Source organism: Laccaria bicolor, genomic scaffold (genome assembly GCF_000143565.1).
Source record: "Laccaria bicolor S238N-H82 LACBIscaffold_3 genomic scaffold, whole genome shotgun sequence".
Classification (NCBI taxonomy): domain Eukaryota; kingdom Fungi; phylum Basidiomycota; class Agaricomycetes; order Agaricales; family Hydnangiaceae; genus Laccaria; species Laccaria bicolor.
In genome coordinates this window covers 808,078-825,096 of record NW_001889874.1, presented here as the reverse complement: position 1 = coordinate 825,096, position 17,019 = coordinate 808,078, and the positions used below count along the sequence as shown (strand labels likewise).

At 45.5% G+C, this 17,019-nt stretch overlaps 4 protein-coding genes across 4 annotated transcripts; 3 read left to right on the top strand and 1 right to left on the bottom strand.

Annotated features, from left to right (window-relative positions):
- Positions 1-1,141: 1,141 nt before the first annotated feature.
- Positions 1,142-4,264, top strand: LACBIDRAFT_322521 (uncharacterized protein; the record flags this gene model as incomplete). Its single annotated transcript, XM_001875992.1, has 10 exons — positions 1,142-1,279; positions 1,326-1,390; positions 1,452-1,566; positions 1,735-2,180; positions 2,597-2,975; positions 3,055-3,294; positions 3,367-3,525; positions 3,591-3,686; positions 3,755-3,947; positions 4,008-4,264. The coding sequence occupies 10 exons, from the start codon at positions 1,142-1,144 to the stop codon at positions 4,262-4,264; spliced, it is 2,088 nt and encodes a 695-aa protein (XP_001876027.1).
- A 3,004-nt stretch (positions 4,265-7,268) lies between these two features.
- LACBIDRAFT_308533 (uncharacterized protein) lies at positions 7,269-9,581 on the bottom strand (the record flags this gene model as incomplete). Its single annotated transcript, XM_001875545.1, has 15 exons — positions 7,269-7,813; positions 7,870-7,887; positions 7,959-8,004; positions 8,056-8,222; positions 8,274-8,341; positions 8,417-8,584; positions 8,638-8,668; positions 8,730-8,759; positions 8,810-8,836; positions 8,890-8,935; positions 8,989-9,051; positions 9,111-9,182; positions 9,239-9,251; positions 9,312-9,444; positions 9,518-9,581. The coding sequence occupies 15 exons, from the start codon at positions 9,579-9,581 to the stop codon at positions 7,269-7,271; spliced, it is 1,491 nt and encodes a 496-aa protein (XP_001875580.1).
- Positions 9,582-12,262: 2,681 nt separating this feature from the next.
- Positions 12,263-12,715, top strand: LACBIDRAFT_308532 (uncharacterized protein; the record flags this gene model as incomplete). The annotated part of the gene is made up of 2 exons (XM_001875991.1): positions 12,263-12,454; positions 12,509-12,715. 2 exons carry the CDS (start codon positions 12,263-12,265, stop codon positions 12,713-12,715), a joined length of 399 nt encoding a protein of 132 aa, XP_001876026.1.
- Positions 12,716-14,098: 1,383 nt separating this feature from the next.
- Positions 14,099-14,813, top strand: LACBIDRAFT_308530 (uncharacterized protein; the record flags this gene model as incomplete). The annotated part of the gene is made up of 3 exons (XM_001875990.1): positions 14,099-14,200; positions 14,259-14,477; positions 14,526-14,813. The coding sequence occupies 3 exons, from the start codon at positions 14,099-14,101 to the stop codon at positions 14,811-14,813; spliced, it is 609 nt and encodes a 202-aa protein (XP_001876025.1).
- Positions 14,814-17,019: the final 2,206 nt, after the last annotated feature.

Here is a 17,019-nt window from a genome sequence, read left to right as displayed (position 1 = left end):
TCAGGTAAGTCGATCCTTTCTCTTGCGAAATACGGAATGACTCTGAATGCTCCAATTTTATTGTGATTGACTGATCCGTCTAGTTCACAAACTATATATGAACCTCCCTTTGTTCGACGTACCAGAATGGTCTGCTTAGTGATTTTTCTCTCTATTATTAGATACTATGCCCAGGCCTCGGACCGCACGGCAAATCGTTCATAGTTTTTCTCTTTTGGCAGGCTTCGGAATACTTCATGAAGCTTAGTTTTCTTGGGTCAATGATGCCATGATTTGTGATGCGTCTCTCCACATGACTTCTTGGATCATGCTTCGTAGCACATGACCGAATGACTTCTTGCATCAGGTAGCGTTGAGTTTCTACGCTCGTGCATTTATCTTTAGAATTAATATCTTTTAATCCATAATAAAGTGAGACCCTGGTTTGGTGTAAACTCCAACACCCTGTGCGGGGGTGTTTTTACTCTAGAACACTTGGTAGCGTACTATTTCATGGTAGTGTAGCCTTTTATTAGACTTTGAGTATATTGAGGTGATTCGGTCACGAACCGACCACAATTCCTACTGTCTAAGGTGTGCACATTTCTCGGATGTAGACTTTAATTGACTAGACCGGGTTGCGTCTAACGATCCTTATGATCAATGTGACTGTATTTCTACTATAGGAGGTTTTATAGGAGAAATCGCTAAAATTCGCATTTTTATGGGTGTATTGTTACACTCCGTATCATCTCCCCCTCACTATAATACTGACCGTCCTCGGTCATCACTAGATCCCCGTATGAGGATGTTCCCCTCGTGTTTTTCTGGATTTTATATTGATATGTCTTCAAAAGATCACCGTCTGTCAAGCGTGTCTTTTATCTTTCGGCGTCAATTACTATTACTAGTGCAGGCGCGTTATTCTTCGAAGACATGACATCATATTCCTATTGTTGCCTAGGTACGCCTCAGTTGATTAACGTTTTTGGCGTCCATTAAGATTTTCAGGGTCGACGGAACCGAGGGATTCTCAGCGATCTTCTCCCATAGACTATTCTTTGGAAAGTGCCTCGCTATTCCGTATGTTCCGCCTGACGTTCCTATAAACTTCGTGCTTTATGGGAGCGATTGTCACAATTTCTTTCTAACTTTCCCCACCATGCCTACCGCATTCCTTGGTTGTTGCGCCGCCGTCCAAGCGTTCGAAGTCGGCATTGACCTCTTCTTGTGTTCCCGCCTCAACACTATGTCTGAGGCCGAGATTATGGCTATGCTATACCGCCTGCATAGTTATATGGTGAGTCTCTGTTCTTTTCTTTTATTCTCTGCTGATTTTCTTTTAGAACGTGCCACTGCTAGATTTGGGCTTAAAGAGCTCCCCGCAGTTCTTAAGGGTACACAAATCCACGTATGTCTCCTCCTCTCATTTTTGTCTGAGTTTTCATAGGTACTGATACCTGTTTTATTAGATGCCCGAACCTTGCCTTCAGTGCTCCGCGCGCAAGGATTCCGCTGTCAAGAACTGCACCTTTCGTGGGTGGGGCACTCCCTGCTGTCCTTGCAACGTGGCGCATGTTTCTTCGTGTGAGTACTATCTGAATGATGAACACCGAGGGGCTGTCAGGGATGTCATCCATAACCGGTTGGCTATTCATGCGCCTTCAGGTATGATTTTTTTTCTTTTTCTATTTATTTTATAGTCTTTTTAATGACTTTTCACTTATTTTTCTAGCTATATCTGCGCTGATGGAGTCCATCGAAGAAGACGCGCTTCATATGCGCACCCTATCCGCGGTCCTTGAGGCCATTTGCCATCATCGCGATGCCAATCTTCGAGAGTTCGCAAACGCCATCGCAGACCTGTGTCTCACCGCCGAGCCTGGAACTCTTCTAGGCACTGTTTTCGAGACTCGCGAGGAGTTCGGCTCGTGGTACAGCTTCGTTCAAGACTTTGTAGATACTCAGGGGGTCCCAGTGCCTGCGGGTTCAATGATGGCCGATTTGGAGAGACTCGTCTCGCTTTTTCAGCAAGATGATTCTCCTCCCATTGCTGGGCCTTCATCTCTGACACCTTGTCAACGCCGCATCCGCTCGCTGTCCCTTATTCCTTCTATCGCCGTTGCTTTGCCTGGTCTTCCACCTTCCACCCATTCTCAGGAGGAGGAGGAGGAGGTTATCGATGAGCTTGTTGACGAGGAGTAGGTGTGCTTGTTTTTATGGACTTTTTTACTTGGCATGCATTCGGACATCTTAGTTTTTTGGACTTTCTATATCAACCTTTTTGTGTCATTATCTTTTGTAGTTAGATTCTGCTGTCCTTATAGTAGAATCTTGACTTTGTCTTTCTTGAACTTTGAGATTTGTTCCTAAGTGAGAGCCTTTTTGCATGCTTTCTAGAGTGTGAACTTGTGAATTTTCGACTTTATTTCGCATTTTTCTATCAAATTCATTCTGCCTTAGGGTTTTATTGTCTCTAGTTCGCGTTTTCATGACTCTTTTCCCCTTGGTGGTTTTAGTGAATCATGAAATCGAATTTTTTATCTATCAAGGTAGCCTTGATCCCTCCCCCTCACTAAATATTGACTGTCCTCAGTCAAAATGACTAAGTTCATAGGTCACGTGGCGTGGGAAATCCAAGGCTCGGAAAGTTTATTCTATTTTTAGACGTGATCGCGCTGGAACGTGCAACTCCAAATTTTCACGCTTCAAGTGAATTGCAACGCGGAATTTCGGAACGTGCACGCCTTGGTCTCAGACACACATATAAAAGCAGGCAGTGGCGAAAAATTTTCGGACAGAACAGTTTTTCGCTTTTCTACCACGCACTCTCATTTTACCACTCGCTCATTATGTCTATCCCACAAAATGCTCTTCCCGCCGCTGTCAAGCTTCGCGAGTCTGCTCTCACTGCCTTCAAAACTTATCAGGACATGAAAGAGGGACTGAACAGCGCTGCCGCTCTCACCATTCTTGGCGTAGCCGCTAATTACTGTGTAAGTCGCGAATTTTTCTGTTATAAACTTCATATTCTCTATTTCTTCGAACAAAGGCTAATACTGCGCACTTGACTAGGTTCAGCTTATCGACACCAAGGATCCGTGTCTGCTTATGCACCAGCCAATGCACAACGTGCTTTTCCTTGTTAGAGGCGAGTACAATACCCGCAGCACTGGAGTTCACGCCATCGCGCCCCCAGCCGACCTCGACACTATCAAAGAATATTGTCGCGCCGTTCTCGCCGCGCGTGCCACTGCGCAGGTCGTTCCACCACCTGTTACTGCTCAAGCTCAGGCTCAGGCTGAGATTGCAGAGGTAATGGCCGCCGCTAAAGCCAAGGCATGTTTATACTTATTTTGTTCATCTTTTCTCATTTTATTAACGCAGCACGGATACATTTTGAAACAGCGTCCCCGCAAGCTTGTCAAGTCCAAGGCTGTCGTCGAGGACAAGGACGACGAGGTCGAGATTGTCCCCGGCCCCTCGGATACCGACATTATGATGGGTGGGTGTGATGGCCCCAACGCTATCACTGCAGCTGACACCGTGCGTTATTTTTTATTTTCTTTTGAGCAGAACACAATTTTAATATTGCGTACCGCTTTGCTCAGATGGCAGTGGACAACCTCTTTGGTGACGAAGAAGTCAAGGATGCCGCTTCCTCTCCCAAAGAGAAAGGCAAGAAGCGCGCTGCCTCTGGTCCCAAGGTAAGCTGCTATTATTGCGTGAGTCCACTGCCACGTTGTTAACTTCATATTTTATTTGGACATAACAGACCCCAGCCAAATCCAAGCGTGCCGAAACGGTCAGCATTCCCTACAACACTGTTCCAGGCATGGACACTAACAGTCGCGAATTTCACAAGGCCCTCGTCGTTGAGCATGCCAAAGGCAGTTGCGCCGGCGACAAATGCCCTCGTACTGAACCACCCTTTATTAGTGGTTTAGCAGATCTTCAGTCTCGTCAAAGTTCGTATTTATCTTTTATCTTCATAAATCGTAAACTAACGCACTCGTCCTTTGTTATAGACGAGTCTGCCAACTCCTTGCTCATCGACAACCCTCTGTACAGGGAGATCTTAGCGCGCGCACATGCTGCTGTTACCAACCGCATGCCGGCTTATCCCACCCTTGCTTATTTCAAGCAGCAAGAGGTCGATCTTCATGAACGCGTTCTTCTCAGCATGCAGCGCCTCGACTTGGAGCTTTGTCTTCGTGATGTACTTGTCGCTGATTACGAAATTGCCCTTGCCCAGATTGCTGAGCGTGAAGTAACTAAGGAGTAGTAGAACTATCCGAACTTTTTTTTCGTAGACGGACACCTAGAGCCCGCATGTATAGTTGACTACGCATGGAAAATCTAGAAGGCGCTTGTGCATTATGTTTATAAACTGCTGGAGGTTTTATTAAACTTTAGCCAATTTTAAAGCATAAGTCTACTAAGCCTCTTCTTCACTTAAATCTTCGATTTCTTCTAAGTCCCCGGATTCATCTGCGGAAGACCCATCAAGATTAACTCCTTCAAAGTAGTAATCTCTTGCGTTAGGTCTTTCTTCAACGCCTGTGTTTTCAATTTCATCCAGTTCCTCATTGCTTGCATCAATAAGTGTACTGAAGTGCTCAGGTAAGTCGATCCTTTCTCTTGCGAAATACGGAATGACTCTGAATGCTCCAATTTTATTGTGATTGACTGATCCGTCTAGTTCACAAACTATATATGAACCTCCCTTTGTTCGACGTACCAGAATGGTCTGCTTAGTGATTTTTCTCTCTATTATTAGATACTATGCCCAGGCCTCGGACCGCACGGCAAATCGTTCATAGTTTTTCTCTTTTGGCAGGCTTCGGAATACTTCATGAAGCTTAGTTTTCTTGGGTCAATGATGCCATGATTTGTGATGCGTCTCTCCACATGACTTCTTGGATCATGCTTCGTAGCACATGACCGAATGACTTCTTGCATCAGGTAGCGTTGAGTTTCTACGCTCGTGCATTTATCTTTAGAATTAATATCTTTTAATCCATAATAAAGTGAGACCCTGGTTTGGTGTAAACTCCAACACCCTGTGCGGGGGTGTTTTTACTCTAGAACACTTGGTAGCGTACTATTTCATGGTAGTGTAGCCTTTTATTAGACTTTGAGTATATTGAGGTGATTCGGTCACGAACCGACCGCAATTCCTACTGTCTAAAGCGTGCACATTTCTCGGATGTAGACTTTAATTGACTAGACCGGGTTGCGTCTAACGATCATTATGATCAATGTGACTGTATTTCTACTATAGGAGGTTTTATAGGAGAAATCGCTAAAATTCGCATTTTTATGGGTGTATTGTTACACTCCGTATCACCGGTTGCAACCGATTTAAACCGGTCTTTGAATGGTTTTAAAAGATTTTTGAAATGAGGCAACCGGCAACCAGACCAACCCCAAATTTGGGCAACTGCAACCGAAAAAAAGACCGGACCATGGTCTGGTTCAGTTCGGTCCACCGGTTTTTTTCGGTCTTATGGACCGGACCTGTAAACACTATCTACACCAGTGTGAGCAGTTTCAGGAGGTAGGTCATAAGGGAAGACCACTCACAAGCCGGGGTAAACATTCTCAAACCAATCTGTGTTCAAGATACAGGAAGTGTTCCTGTAATTGAACGAGATTCCTGTGGTATTGAAGTCGGTATTCAACGTTGAACCTCTCCACCTGGGCCTTGATCTGATAGTTTCTGCATCTACGATCAGTACTGAGCTATCTTGAAAAGACTATATCAACCCACGCAATCCAACCTCCCTCATATGTTTCATTCGCTGCGATGATATGGAAGTATACATCAAATTTGACAGGCTTGACTTTTGCGGTGGCTTTCGGATCCTTGACAGCGCATTTGAACAATCTTGGAACAATCTCGCACTGTCCAATGCCTGCTCCATGATCGCTCGCTCCTTCATTGTTACTACCGTCGCACATCCACGTCTAATAACATAGGATGAGCAACATTGTGGGAGATAAAAAGCGGGCCCCACTTACCCTTCAATGATATCTGCAGATCGACTGCGGAGTGTAACCTGACCACAAATGCTGCCCAGAGCATGAGAACGAGGCAAATGTGTAAAGTGAACATTATTGAGAGGGGTCCAGCCCACTCTTGAGGTGATTGATGTTGTCGAAGAGAAAGAAGGGGCCTCGAGGATAGTGCTTGAAGGTCCAGTTAATTAACCGGAAAATAACCGAGACCAGACTGGACCTAACCGCAAAAAGACCGGACCACAGTTAGTGGTTAGTCAATTCTGGAAATGAAATAACCGGTTATTTTGCAGTTAACTAACTGTTAAAAAACCGGTTATGACCGGTTAAAACCGACCCTATTATACCCCTTCAAAACACATCTAAAAGCATGAGAAACGATAAAAATCTGACAGAGTTATGGTCAAATTGCTAAAAACATTGGCCAAAAGAGTATGCTTTCAATAATATTATCATAAAATTGTCAATTCTTCACCGAATTTAGCGTTCTTGGGCTTATCTTAAAGCTACAATACATGGCAATAATGTTTACTGCAGGAAATATGAGAAATATATGCTGTTTTAACCGATTTTCTATTTTTTCGGTCCCAACTGGTTAGTAACTGTGACTAATTGGTTTTGGTTGGTTATCTTTGGTCCAGTTAGGTTATTTTGGGTCTGGGAACGAACCCTAATCGGTCTCGGTCTCAGTTAGAGCCCCTGGGCACCCAATAACCTAACCTAACCGGACTTTTAAACACTACTCAAGGATGCTTTGAAGCCTATCTTGAGAGGCTGTACTTACTGTGTGTGTACAACATGATGGTATGTCAACAAGAGAAATGAGGAGAAATCTTGCTTTATTCAAGGAGGTCAACGACCGCGAAAAGTTGACCTGAAGCTTGAAAATTTATGAAAATGAAGGTAAGAAAGTAACCAGGAGGTCAAAACTATCAGCCGAAATGGTTATCCATTCATTAATGTACTCTTACAGGTCCACGCTGGTCAAGGTAAAACATACAATCCCATCCAAAAAAGGTGCTCTCATATATTCAAATTCGGAAAAAGGGTGTGCAACTTCGAAGCTACAAGAATGGATTCAAAACAAGCCATACATTACATATGGCGTATGTGACAAGAGAAGGCGTACTCTTACACGTCCACACTAGGAAAGGTAAAACATACACTCCCCAACCCAACAAGCCACTCTCATACACCCACATCAATGCATCCACACTGGTCAAGATAGAGACATCCCCACCCAATTCAATTTGGCACTCTCCCACACATCAATCAACCCAAGTAACCCTCCCCAAATCCAAATTCACCTTCGGGCTATACCCCCCCTGTGCGTCCATCCTAGCCTTAACACTCCTATGAAACCTAACCCCCTTCTTTCCCTGCCCCGGAATAACCCTCCCCCATCCCCAATTCCATGCAAACCATGTAACCCAAACATCATCGCTCCGCTGCCTCCTCTGCATCAACGGAATAACCTCCAATATCCACCACCACCAACTCAACGAAAGCTGGTCGTATATAGGCGCCAGGGCATTGTGCAGGTCGAGCTCTTCCTCCGACTCGGTGGGGAAGGATTTAGCGGCGTCGTATATGGGTTCCTCCAGGGGTTTTGGGGATGGGGAGGAGGGAGAGTGTCGCAGGGACAGGTAGGGCTGGTGGGTGTGGTAAACGAGGGGGTAGAGTGAGAAGGGGGAGAGCCCGATGAGTTTGAGTCTGTCGGTGTGGAACATTATTCCTGTTTTGCGTTTGAAGGTTTTGCGGATCATCCACCAGAGGGGGATGCGTGCTAGGACAGGTTTGGCACCGTTTGCGACTGATGATGGTGGTGAATGAGTTGACAAGAACTGTGAGGTGGGTTGGGTTATGTACCAGAACCGCCACCCACATCTGCCAGGAAGGGCATATCATCATCGTTAGAAATGAGCATCAGAAGCAACAGATAAGAAAAGGACACATACCACAATGATATCCAGCAAACCAAACCAATGGCAGACACAACACCATCTGCGTAAGCACTCCTCTCTCTTACACAAAAAAGTAAACCACCAAACTCACCTCATCAATATTCATCACCTTCAACCTCTCAACACCATACTGCCTCTCAAGTGCATGCAACCTAGATTCACTAGGATGCAGCCCAGCCTTTTGTTTAATCAGCTCAACATGCTGATCAGTCACACTAATCGTCTTTTCATTGTCATTAGGCCTGTTCCACAGATTTGCTTTAAACTTTGCGCAGCACTCGTCTAGAGAGACAGCGTGTTAGAATGTGCAGATGATGGTGTTTGAGGTTGTGGATGGGAGGCAGCGCAGGATTAGGCCTACTGAGTTGACTGTGTCCCTATAAATTTAGAGTGAGAATGGGGTTGAGGAGGAGGGTGGTGAAGGAAGTAGGAAGGAAGGAAGAAGGACATACCAAACCCCAACAAACTCAATACCAACGTCGATCGAAAAAGCCCTCTTGAAGGCATTTGATTGGTTCCAACCCAACTTGTCAGGGTGCGTGTACATTTTGTATGCGAATGGGACTTGCTGGTGGTTGCATACTGGTAGGAGCCCAATTTTGTGGATCATTCTGGCGAGGCTAAGTATGAAGTGGGTTAGTTATTGATGGAAGGAGAGGAGAGACAGACTAACCAACGTGCAGTATATGCGCTGCGGGAAAAGCCTGAAGGGAGGGAAGGAAGGTGAACGTGAGGGAGGAGAAGGTGGTTTGGTAAGGGACCTACCGAAGATGCAGATCCTGTCACCTGCTTTATCTGAATGGGAGAAGCCAGTACGGGAAGTAGAGAGAATGGGACAAACACACAGTTTTGCATCAAGAACTCGTATCCGCCTGGAATAAATATGTAAACTGAGTGAACAACACACATATATGAGGGTTCTTACCCATGATGTGAGCGTCAAGGTTCCACGCGATAGCTTCATCCAGAGTCTAGTAGGGTCAAAGTGAGAATGGGTATCCGGTACTTGACAAGGCAAGCTGACCTTGGAGAACTTTGCGAACAGGGGTGTAGCAATTTGCAGGGGCGTATATGTGCCTATACCAGCCTAAACACAGGTGTGGTAAGAAGGGACTCAGCAATTAATGGGGAAAAGAGTGGATGAACCTGGTAGTACACCATCTGTCTGTCTGGGTTGTCTTTTGTGAGCATGCTGAAGAATTCAATGACACTCGAGTTCTACATGGACAAGGCTTCAGTTATCAAGGTGTTCCTGGAAGGTTGGAGGTGCATACATCCGCATCGAGCCTAGAGCATACATCATCATTCACAACAATAACAAAAGAGAAGAGGAAGAACAGAACACACTGGTCATCTGTCCCATCGAAACACAAAACCAACGTCCATGCAGCATGCTCAGGCGGAACGACGATGGGAGTAGGACCACTAGAGATCGAGCCCTCTTTCACTGGAAAACCACCACCGTCTGGTTTGATGAACACTGACGTTTGGAGTGAATTAGAGGTTAGTGTGGTTGAATCAAACACTTAGTAGAGAGGTTGAGACGTCCCCACTTGGAATTAGACAAACAATCGACTTTAGCCAAACAATTCGACAGTCCTTTGCATTTGCAACCATCTCAATTGTCAAGATGTTCCAGAAGTTACGCCTCACAACAATCTCGAAAGAGTGATGCGTTCATTTTCATTTCCTTTCCTCTGGCTTTCCTCTCACCACAATCTCAAGCATCCGTTGGACTCGGAGATGGGTTTTCAATCTGATGTCAGAAGCCGCCAATTCCCTCTCTCCTTCCTTCCAGTCTGAGTCTCAGGCTAATTGAACCTCAGGTGTCAGCAACCTAGGCTTGGGCCTGCTAAACATGGCAGATGACTTTGGATGAGGGTAGCTGCTGCTGCTGGAACTTCTCCATCTAAGCACGCCACCCTGGCAGCTGCCATGCAGCCTCCGCTCCTTACGCGTCGTCAGCCATCTCCTACTCGACAGTAGGGGTAGTAGCAGCAGCCTCAGCCACAGCAGCATTAAAATCCACAGCCGCAGCCTCCCCAGCAGCAACAACAGCCCTGTCCTCCCCAATCACTTCCGCGACAACAACTCCCCCAGACTATGCTACACAACCCCAATAGCAGCACCCAACCTCACCCAACCACCTCCATCTCTCCCTCCAGCCACCCATAACACCCCTTTGCCCTTTCCTTCTCCCCCCCTTCAGACAGATCTCCATCAATCACTTTCACCACACCACCCCCCGCAAACCCATCATCTGCTCAAACTCCAAAAACCCACTCCTCCCTACATGCCAAATTCAAACTAAAACTCTGGGAAACATCCAAACACGTCCTGTCCACTAACATGATACCTGTCTTACATATCTGACTTTCATGCTCCATTCCATCCCCATTTTTTACTTGCAACCCTTTTTTTCTTTGAACCCCTCATATTCTCTGAACCTCTGAACTCTTTGCAGGTACATATGCACGACATATTCATTTTACATAAAACTAGATGCTTTTCTTTTTTTACAAACGATCCACACTGGCATTCGGGTGCCTAGCATATACCCCTTGTCGAGGCCATGCCACCACAGCCAAAATACCAATAAAAAAAATAAAAAAAAGGATGTGGGTAAAAGTGTACAATTTGAACATAATGCGGTTCTTGGGGAATTGAACCCCACTGGATAACAGGCCCCACTTAGCTCAAATTGAAGTCACAGTGGGTTGTTCCAATGTACACCAGTGTCCACTATACACATTCCAACTATATGCATCTTTTTTTTTAGAAAAAAAGACTGAGTCAGGGATGTTCATTTAGTCGACATAAATCTTAAATACACCCATCCGAACACAGGTGAATGCCTAGTGAATCAGTACTTATGGTGCAAAGATACCAATGAAAAAAAAAAAGTGCATAGATCATGACATACGAAATGTGATGCAGTCCTTGGGGAACTGGATACAGGCCCCACTCAGCTCAAATGAAAGTCACAGTGAGTTGTTCCGATCTACACCAGTGCCCGCTATACACATCACAACTATCTACAGCAAAATTATCGATGAAATGACTTGAATAATTTGAATGTAAAAATAAATAAATGTTCCTGTATGTGGTTCTTAGGGAATTGAACCCACTAAATAACCCCACTCAGCTCAAGTTTTGAAAGTGGGTGAGTAATCCACACAGCTGTCTTTTCAAACCATAAGTGGAATACCAAGAACAATGGGAAAACAAGTAGTGTTTGGAAGTCTGGTCACAGGACTGGAAAAAGACCGTGACCAGACCGGACTGTGACCGATCAAGACTGCAAATTATGAGGACTGACAAAGACTGTAACCGCAGTTCGGTCTACGGTCCTCTATGGTTTCCAAAAATTCAAGACTGAGCAAAGACCGGATTAACCAGTTAAAGACCAGTTTTTCGAGCCTTCAAACTCTGGTGGGGCCAAGCTTAGAACTTAGGATATAATTACCATGTTTTTGACGAGAACCTTAGAAAATGCATTGCCAAATATCCACTGCTGTCACATATGACTTGAAATTTTAAATACACTGCTGTCTCGACTCTACGATGGCTATTACTACTCGAACAATCGCAAAAGGAATACCGCCAAGGCTCCATGATCCCAAGCCAACGGGGAAGCCACGCGCAAAGAAGAGCAACACAAAAATGGCGATGACATAGGGCAGCTGCAAACAGGCAATAAAAGACTCCGACGACTCTGAGAATGAAGAACTTTCCTCAGGTGATGACTCCGAGTCAGCATGCAGAGCCAAGAAGAAGGCTGGCAAGCGGCAGCATCTCGACCTTCCAGATTCAGATGAGGTGGAGGTGGCCGACGACAGTGAACGGCAGGGTAAGGATGTTGAGGAAGTGGATGATGGTGTTGACGATGAGCAGTCAGCTGATGAACAAGAGGTTAGCCCTTATCACCTGCCACAAGCTACATTAACTCACCATACCCTAGAATGATGGTCTCAATGACCACCAACGTGGAGCCAACCTACAAGAAAAGCCTGTAAAAAAAGAATCAATGCTCGACCTCCTGACCATAATGACTGACAAAGTCACTGTGAAGTTCAAGATAAGCGCGGATGAGTATGATACATTGATGGGACGATGGTGTACTGTTTGCAAGTAAGCCGTCGCACTACCATTCCTTACTGACCAGGGGTGACGAGGCATTTGTCAAAGCACATGGGAAGTGCAAGGCCTTCCACAAGGGAGGGAATTCTTCCTGTCATGCACACATCCATCAGCATTTTGATCTTTACAAGCAAAAATGCGAAAAGGAAGACATACCAATGAGCCATTGGGCCATACCTTGCGATATCTGGAAGACCATGGAGGAGGAGAAGGAGGCTAAACACCGAGGTCAACTGACAAAGAAGCAGCACCAACAGCTGCTAGACTTCAAGACTGTTACAGGACCACACAATTTCACAAGGGAGGCAGCCCTCCATGCAGTCACGAAGTTGATTGCAACTAATAACCAAGTAAGTTGTTTGTTGATGTTCCATTCAAATGAATGACTTGTCATGCACCCATAGTCACTTGCTCTGGCTGATAACCTTGCGTTTCAGAACGCCTTGGTGGCGATGAGGCCGAAATCAACAACACATGACCTTCCCAGCTCCTACGATGCCAAGATTCACCTTCACAACGAGTTTACCAAGCACATGAAGCAGCTAAAGAAAGAAATAACCATAAGAAGTTCAATTTTCGATGCTTCAGATAATGCTGAGGACTTACTTTAGGCAGCTCCTGGAAAGGTGTCGATAACTCAAGATGGATGGTCAGCCGATACGACAAAGGCAGGGTTTCAGGGAATGACTGCGCATTGGATTGCAGTGATGGATGGGAAGTGGAAGCTGAAATCGGCAGTCATTGGCTTCAAGGCGTTATCAGGTGGACATAGTGGGGAGAACCTCAGAAGATATTCTGTGGGTTTGCTCGACCGCATTGGGATCATGGACAAAACCAGAACAAAGGTTTGTCCTGTTGCTGTTGCCTGTCATTGACCCTGCTGATATTCGGGTCACTGATTCTGATCAGCTGTATACAGCGACATTAGATAACACAGGAAATAACAACACTACCTGCAAAACAATCCAAGATATTCACACCTGCCGAGGCCTCGAATGGAACAGTGATGAACAACAGCTACTGTACATTTTGTTCATTTATTTCTATTCTTCTTGATTGAACTTCGTTGTACATAGTTGCTTGGGACATGTTGTCAACCTTGGCAACATTGACGTTATGGGCCACATCATGAAGATTGCAGCTGTCAAAAATGCAACAGCCATCTGGGAATATGATCCCACCCGACCTGATAATCGTGTCTTAGGTGGTTCCCTTGATGTGATTGCTGCCATCTGGACACTTGCAATCAAGGTAAAAATGCTTGTTTCCCTGAAACTTCATGCGCTGTCTCATAATATCTACCTGCAGATTCAAGCATCTGGGCAGTGTATTGAATACTTCCACAGTATGCAGATATGTTGCGGAGTCCCTGAAGCCCTCAAGATACCATTACATAGCAATATCTGTTGGGGGACAGCATTCAAAATGCTCAACCAAGCTAATAAACTGTGTCCATCTCACTGATACCTCGTTGACAGCCAATCAGATTATTTGTTAGCTCGGCGGATGAGATGTATGGCCCGATTACCACGTTGCGGCGCAATAATCGTCTCGTGAAACACATCCCCTGGTCTTCCTTCAAGATGGTTGAGTCAGATTGGATGAGGGTAGTCGATGCATGCAATATACTTGCGGTAAAGTCCTTTCATTTTGCTAAAAGAGGTGATACTAATGAAATTCAATTAGGATTCTAAATGCATTCAACAATACTTCTTCTCAGAGCAGGAGCCAACCCTGTGGTGTGCACTTCCCGCACTCGAGCAACTTCAATCGGCATGGGAGAAGAAGCAAGATAGCCCTAAATAAAAATATGCCCTGTACAAGGATGCACTCAATGATGGCCTAGAGAAGGTGGGTAAGTACTATTCCCATCTCGATGAAAAGCCCAGTTTTGTACTGGCACTTGGTAAGACTTTGATTCCCCTCATGGAAAGACACATACTAATAAACTTTTTGAAGTGCTTCACCCTTATTACAAGCTCGCCTACATCAAGATGGCTTGGGGTGGTCCTGACAAACAAGCAGCGGAAATTGTGGCAGGAAACCCTGATGCGAAGGACTGGCAAGATGAGGCCAGAAAGATAGTCAAGAAAACTGTATGTCGCTCATTCTATTAACACAAATTTCTTATGCTGACAATGTGTACTAAACTAGATGGCGCAATACTATAACACTCGCCCCTGCGCTACTCCCATTCAAAGAGGTACTGGGACCCAGGATGCCAACGACGACGACACATCAGAATTCAACAAACATCGCGAAACACTTCTCACTGCCGACACAATAGAGGGCTGGGTAGCAGAGCTATGCTGCTATTTGAGTACAATGCAACAGGAAGTCACCAAGAACACTGATCTCGTTGAATGGTGGCAGGTAAGGCATTTCTTTCGACTCATTTTAGTCACTCATGTCATTCTGTAGAACAACGCAACATTATACCCTACGCTTGCACATATCACGCTTGACGTCCTCCCCTCTCAAGCTTCGTCCATTCACTGTGAGCAGTTATTTTCGGGCAGCAAACAAATTGCGACAGACTGCCATGTGTGCCTGGGTTCAACAGTCTTTGAACAGCTGGTAATCATGGGGTCTGCTTGGAGACCTGACCTCTATGATATGGCTGTGTGGACGGCTTTCCAGCAGGAGGAGGTTGAGCCTTTCCTTGAATTTGAAGAGATGCTCGATGAGGACAATGCCTCTTTGGTTTGAGATCAGGAGTTGGATATGGAATTTGTAGTCTAACTCAAGTCGCATACACTAACCCCCCAATCATTAAACTACTTAGAATATTGTTTTATGGGCACCTCACCTCTATGAAAACCGGTCTAGACCGGTCGCAAACTGGTCAAGACCAGAACCGGTCAAAACCGGTCTTGTAACCACAAAAGACCGCAAAAGACCGGTCTCTCGCAGTTCGGTCCAGTTATTTGAGGTTTCTTGATTTGGAAGGACCGGTTATGGTTACAGTCTAAGGCACTGGGCACCAAAAGACTGGACCGGACTTCCAAACACTAAAAACAAGCAAGACTTATGATTGAATCTTGACTGTGTACTCATTGCAATTGTGTCCCAAAATTAAGACCCCTCATATGCGGCATCTCCGCCCCCTGGAGTCAGAAGGCTGCTGCTGTGATGCTGGGGACAGTGCCAGATCACAGCACCTGGGCTTGCCTTCGATGTGCAGGAGTGTACTACATCACCTTGAGAACAGGTTTCTTGGCACGTGTCGTGGAAGACGAAGCCTAGCCACAGGAAAGTCTGTACCCTTGGCTGGTGCATGCTTCAATTTGAATGGGCTGTTGCATGCACTAGTGCTTGGGATGACGATGAAAGTTGTAGTTGTGATGTTCCATAGAGATATGGCATGCATCCTGACCATCTGAACCTTCGTCGTAAACTCCCTTGGTCATAATCTGTACAGCCATCCTTTCGGAACCATGAGTGAAATATCAAAGATAGGAAGATGTACAGGTGGACCTCCTAGACAAGCATTTCTTCCAGGGAAGGCTTCCACACCTGGGGCGTGTCTGCAACATTGCCCCCAAGCCTATGTCCCCAACCCCATCACACTAACCATCTCCTTCGAACGCAAACATGTGGTGTGGTAAAGCCATAGCTAGTCGACCTCATGCACCCCCATCTGATTGTCCGGGAAACATGGACTGTTGAACAAGGGACTGTCATTGATTGGGTTGATGAACTCGGAGGGCATATCCCAGTGAGGTAAGATTTGACCTTGTGCACCATTGTCCATTTGAGTGTGTTCAGCTCCAGGAAATGTGGACGACTAAGTGAGGAGACCCTCTTGTTCATTGGGTCACTGAAGTACTTGAAGCACATGGTGGTGTTATCCCAGTGAGGGACTCATCTTGTCCATATGTTCTGTTGTCGACCTCATGCACCCCCATCTGATTGTCTGGGAAATGTGGACTGTTGAACAAGGGACTGTCATTGATTGGGTTGATGAACTTGGAGGGCGTATCCCAGTGAGGTAAGATTTGACCTTGTGCACCATTGTCCGTTTGAGTGCGTTCAGCTCCAGGAAATGTGGACGACTAAGTGAGGAGACCCTGTCATTCATTGGGTCACTGAAGTCCTTGAAGCACATGGTGGTGTTATCCCAGTGAGGGACTCATCTTGTCCATATGTTCTGTTGAGTTCCTTGTTCTCCAGGTTTACATTGGAGTGAGCAACTGCATCTGATGAAAGCGGACTACTCACAAACCGAAAAAGACATTCTCAAACCAATCTTTATAAAGTATTTCCTCATGATACAATCTTGTTCGTTCAGCTGGACCTTTTGTATGTAGGTCGAATATTCGCTGTACCACGAGGAAGGTGACACAACATGTATTATCAGGTAAGTGTTGTAAATGGAAAGTTGATGCGAGGCAGATTCATGGGATTTGGTTCTTGCCACTGCTGTAGTAGAGCTCAAATAGTAAATCCAGGATGCCTTTTATCTTGGCTCTAGTGGGAGTCAGCAGACATGTTGCAGAAAAAGCTGGCTAACAATTTACTCACTGTCTCTCGCCGATTCATTGATGGTGTCATCCAATGGAACCGTGACCACAATAACCCAATCTCCAGCTTTCACCCCAAAGGATCCTGGGGGGATTGACTTTGAAAAAGCATTGTGGCTCATGGTCATTGGGAAGGCTGTGCCATGCCCATGGATCAGATGATTGGGGTGAGTTGAGAGTCAAGACATAGCTTGCCTTAAAAAATAGCCAAACAATCAACAGACAATCAGGCACTATCAGCTCAGTGCTCAAGGTTCAACAACCACTCAAGTCGACGTCCTTTCCTTTCACCACCCTTCATCACCATCTCAATCGTCAAAATGTTCCGGAAGTTACGCATTACCAAGAGCAAAACCCAACCAACATATGATGCCAATGTCGAAAGAGCTACA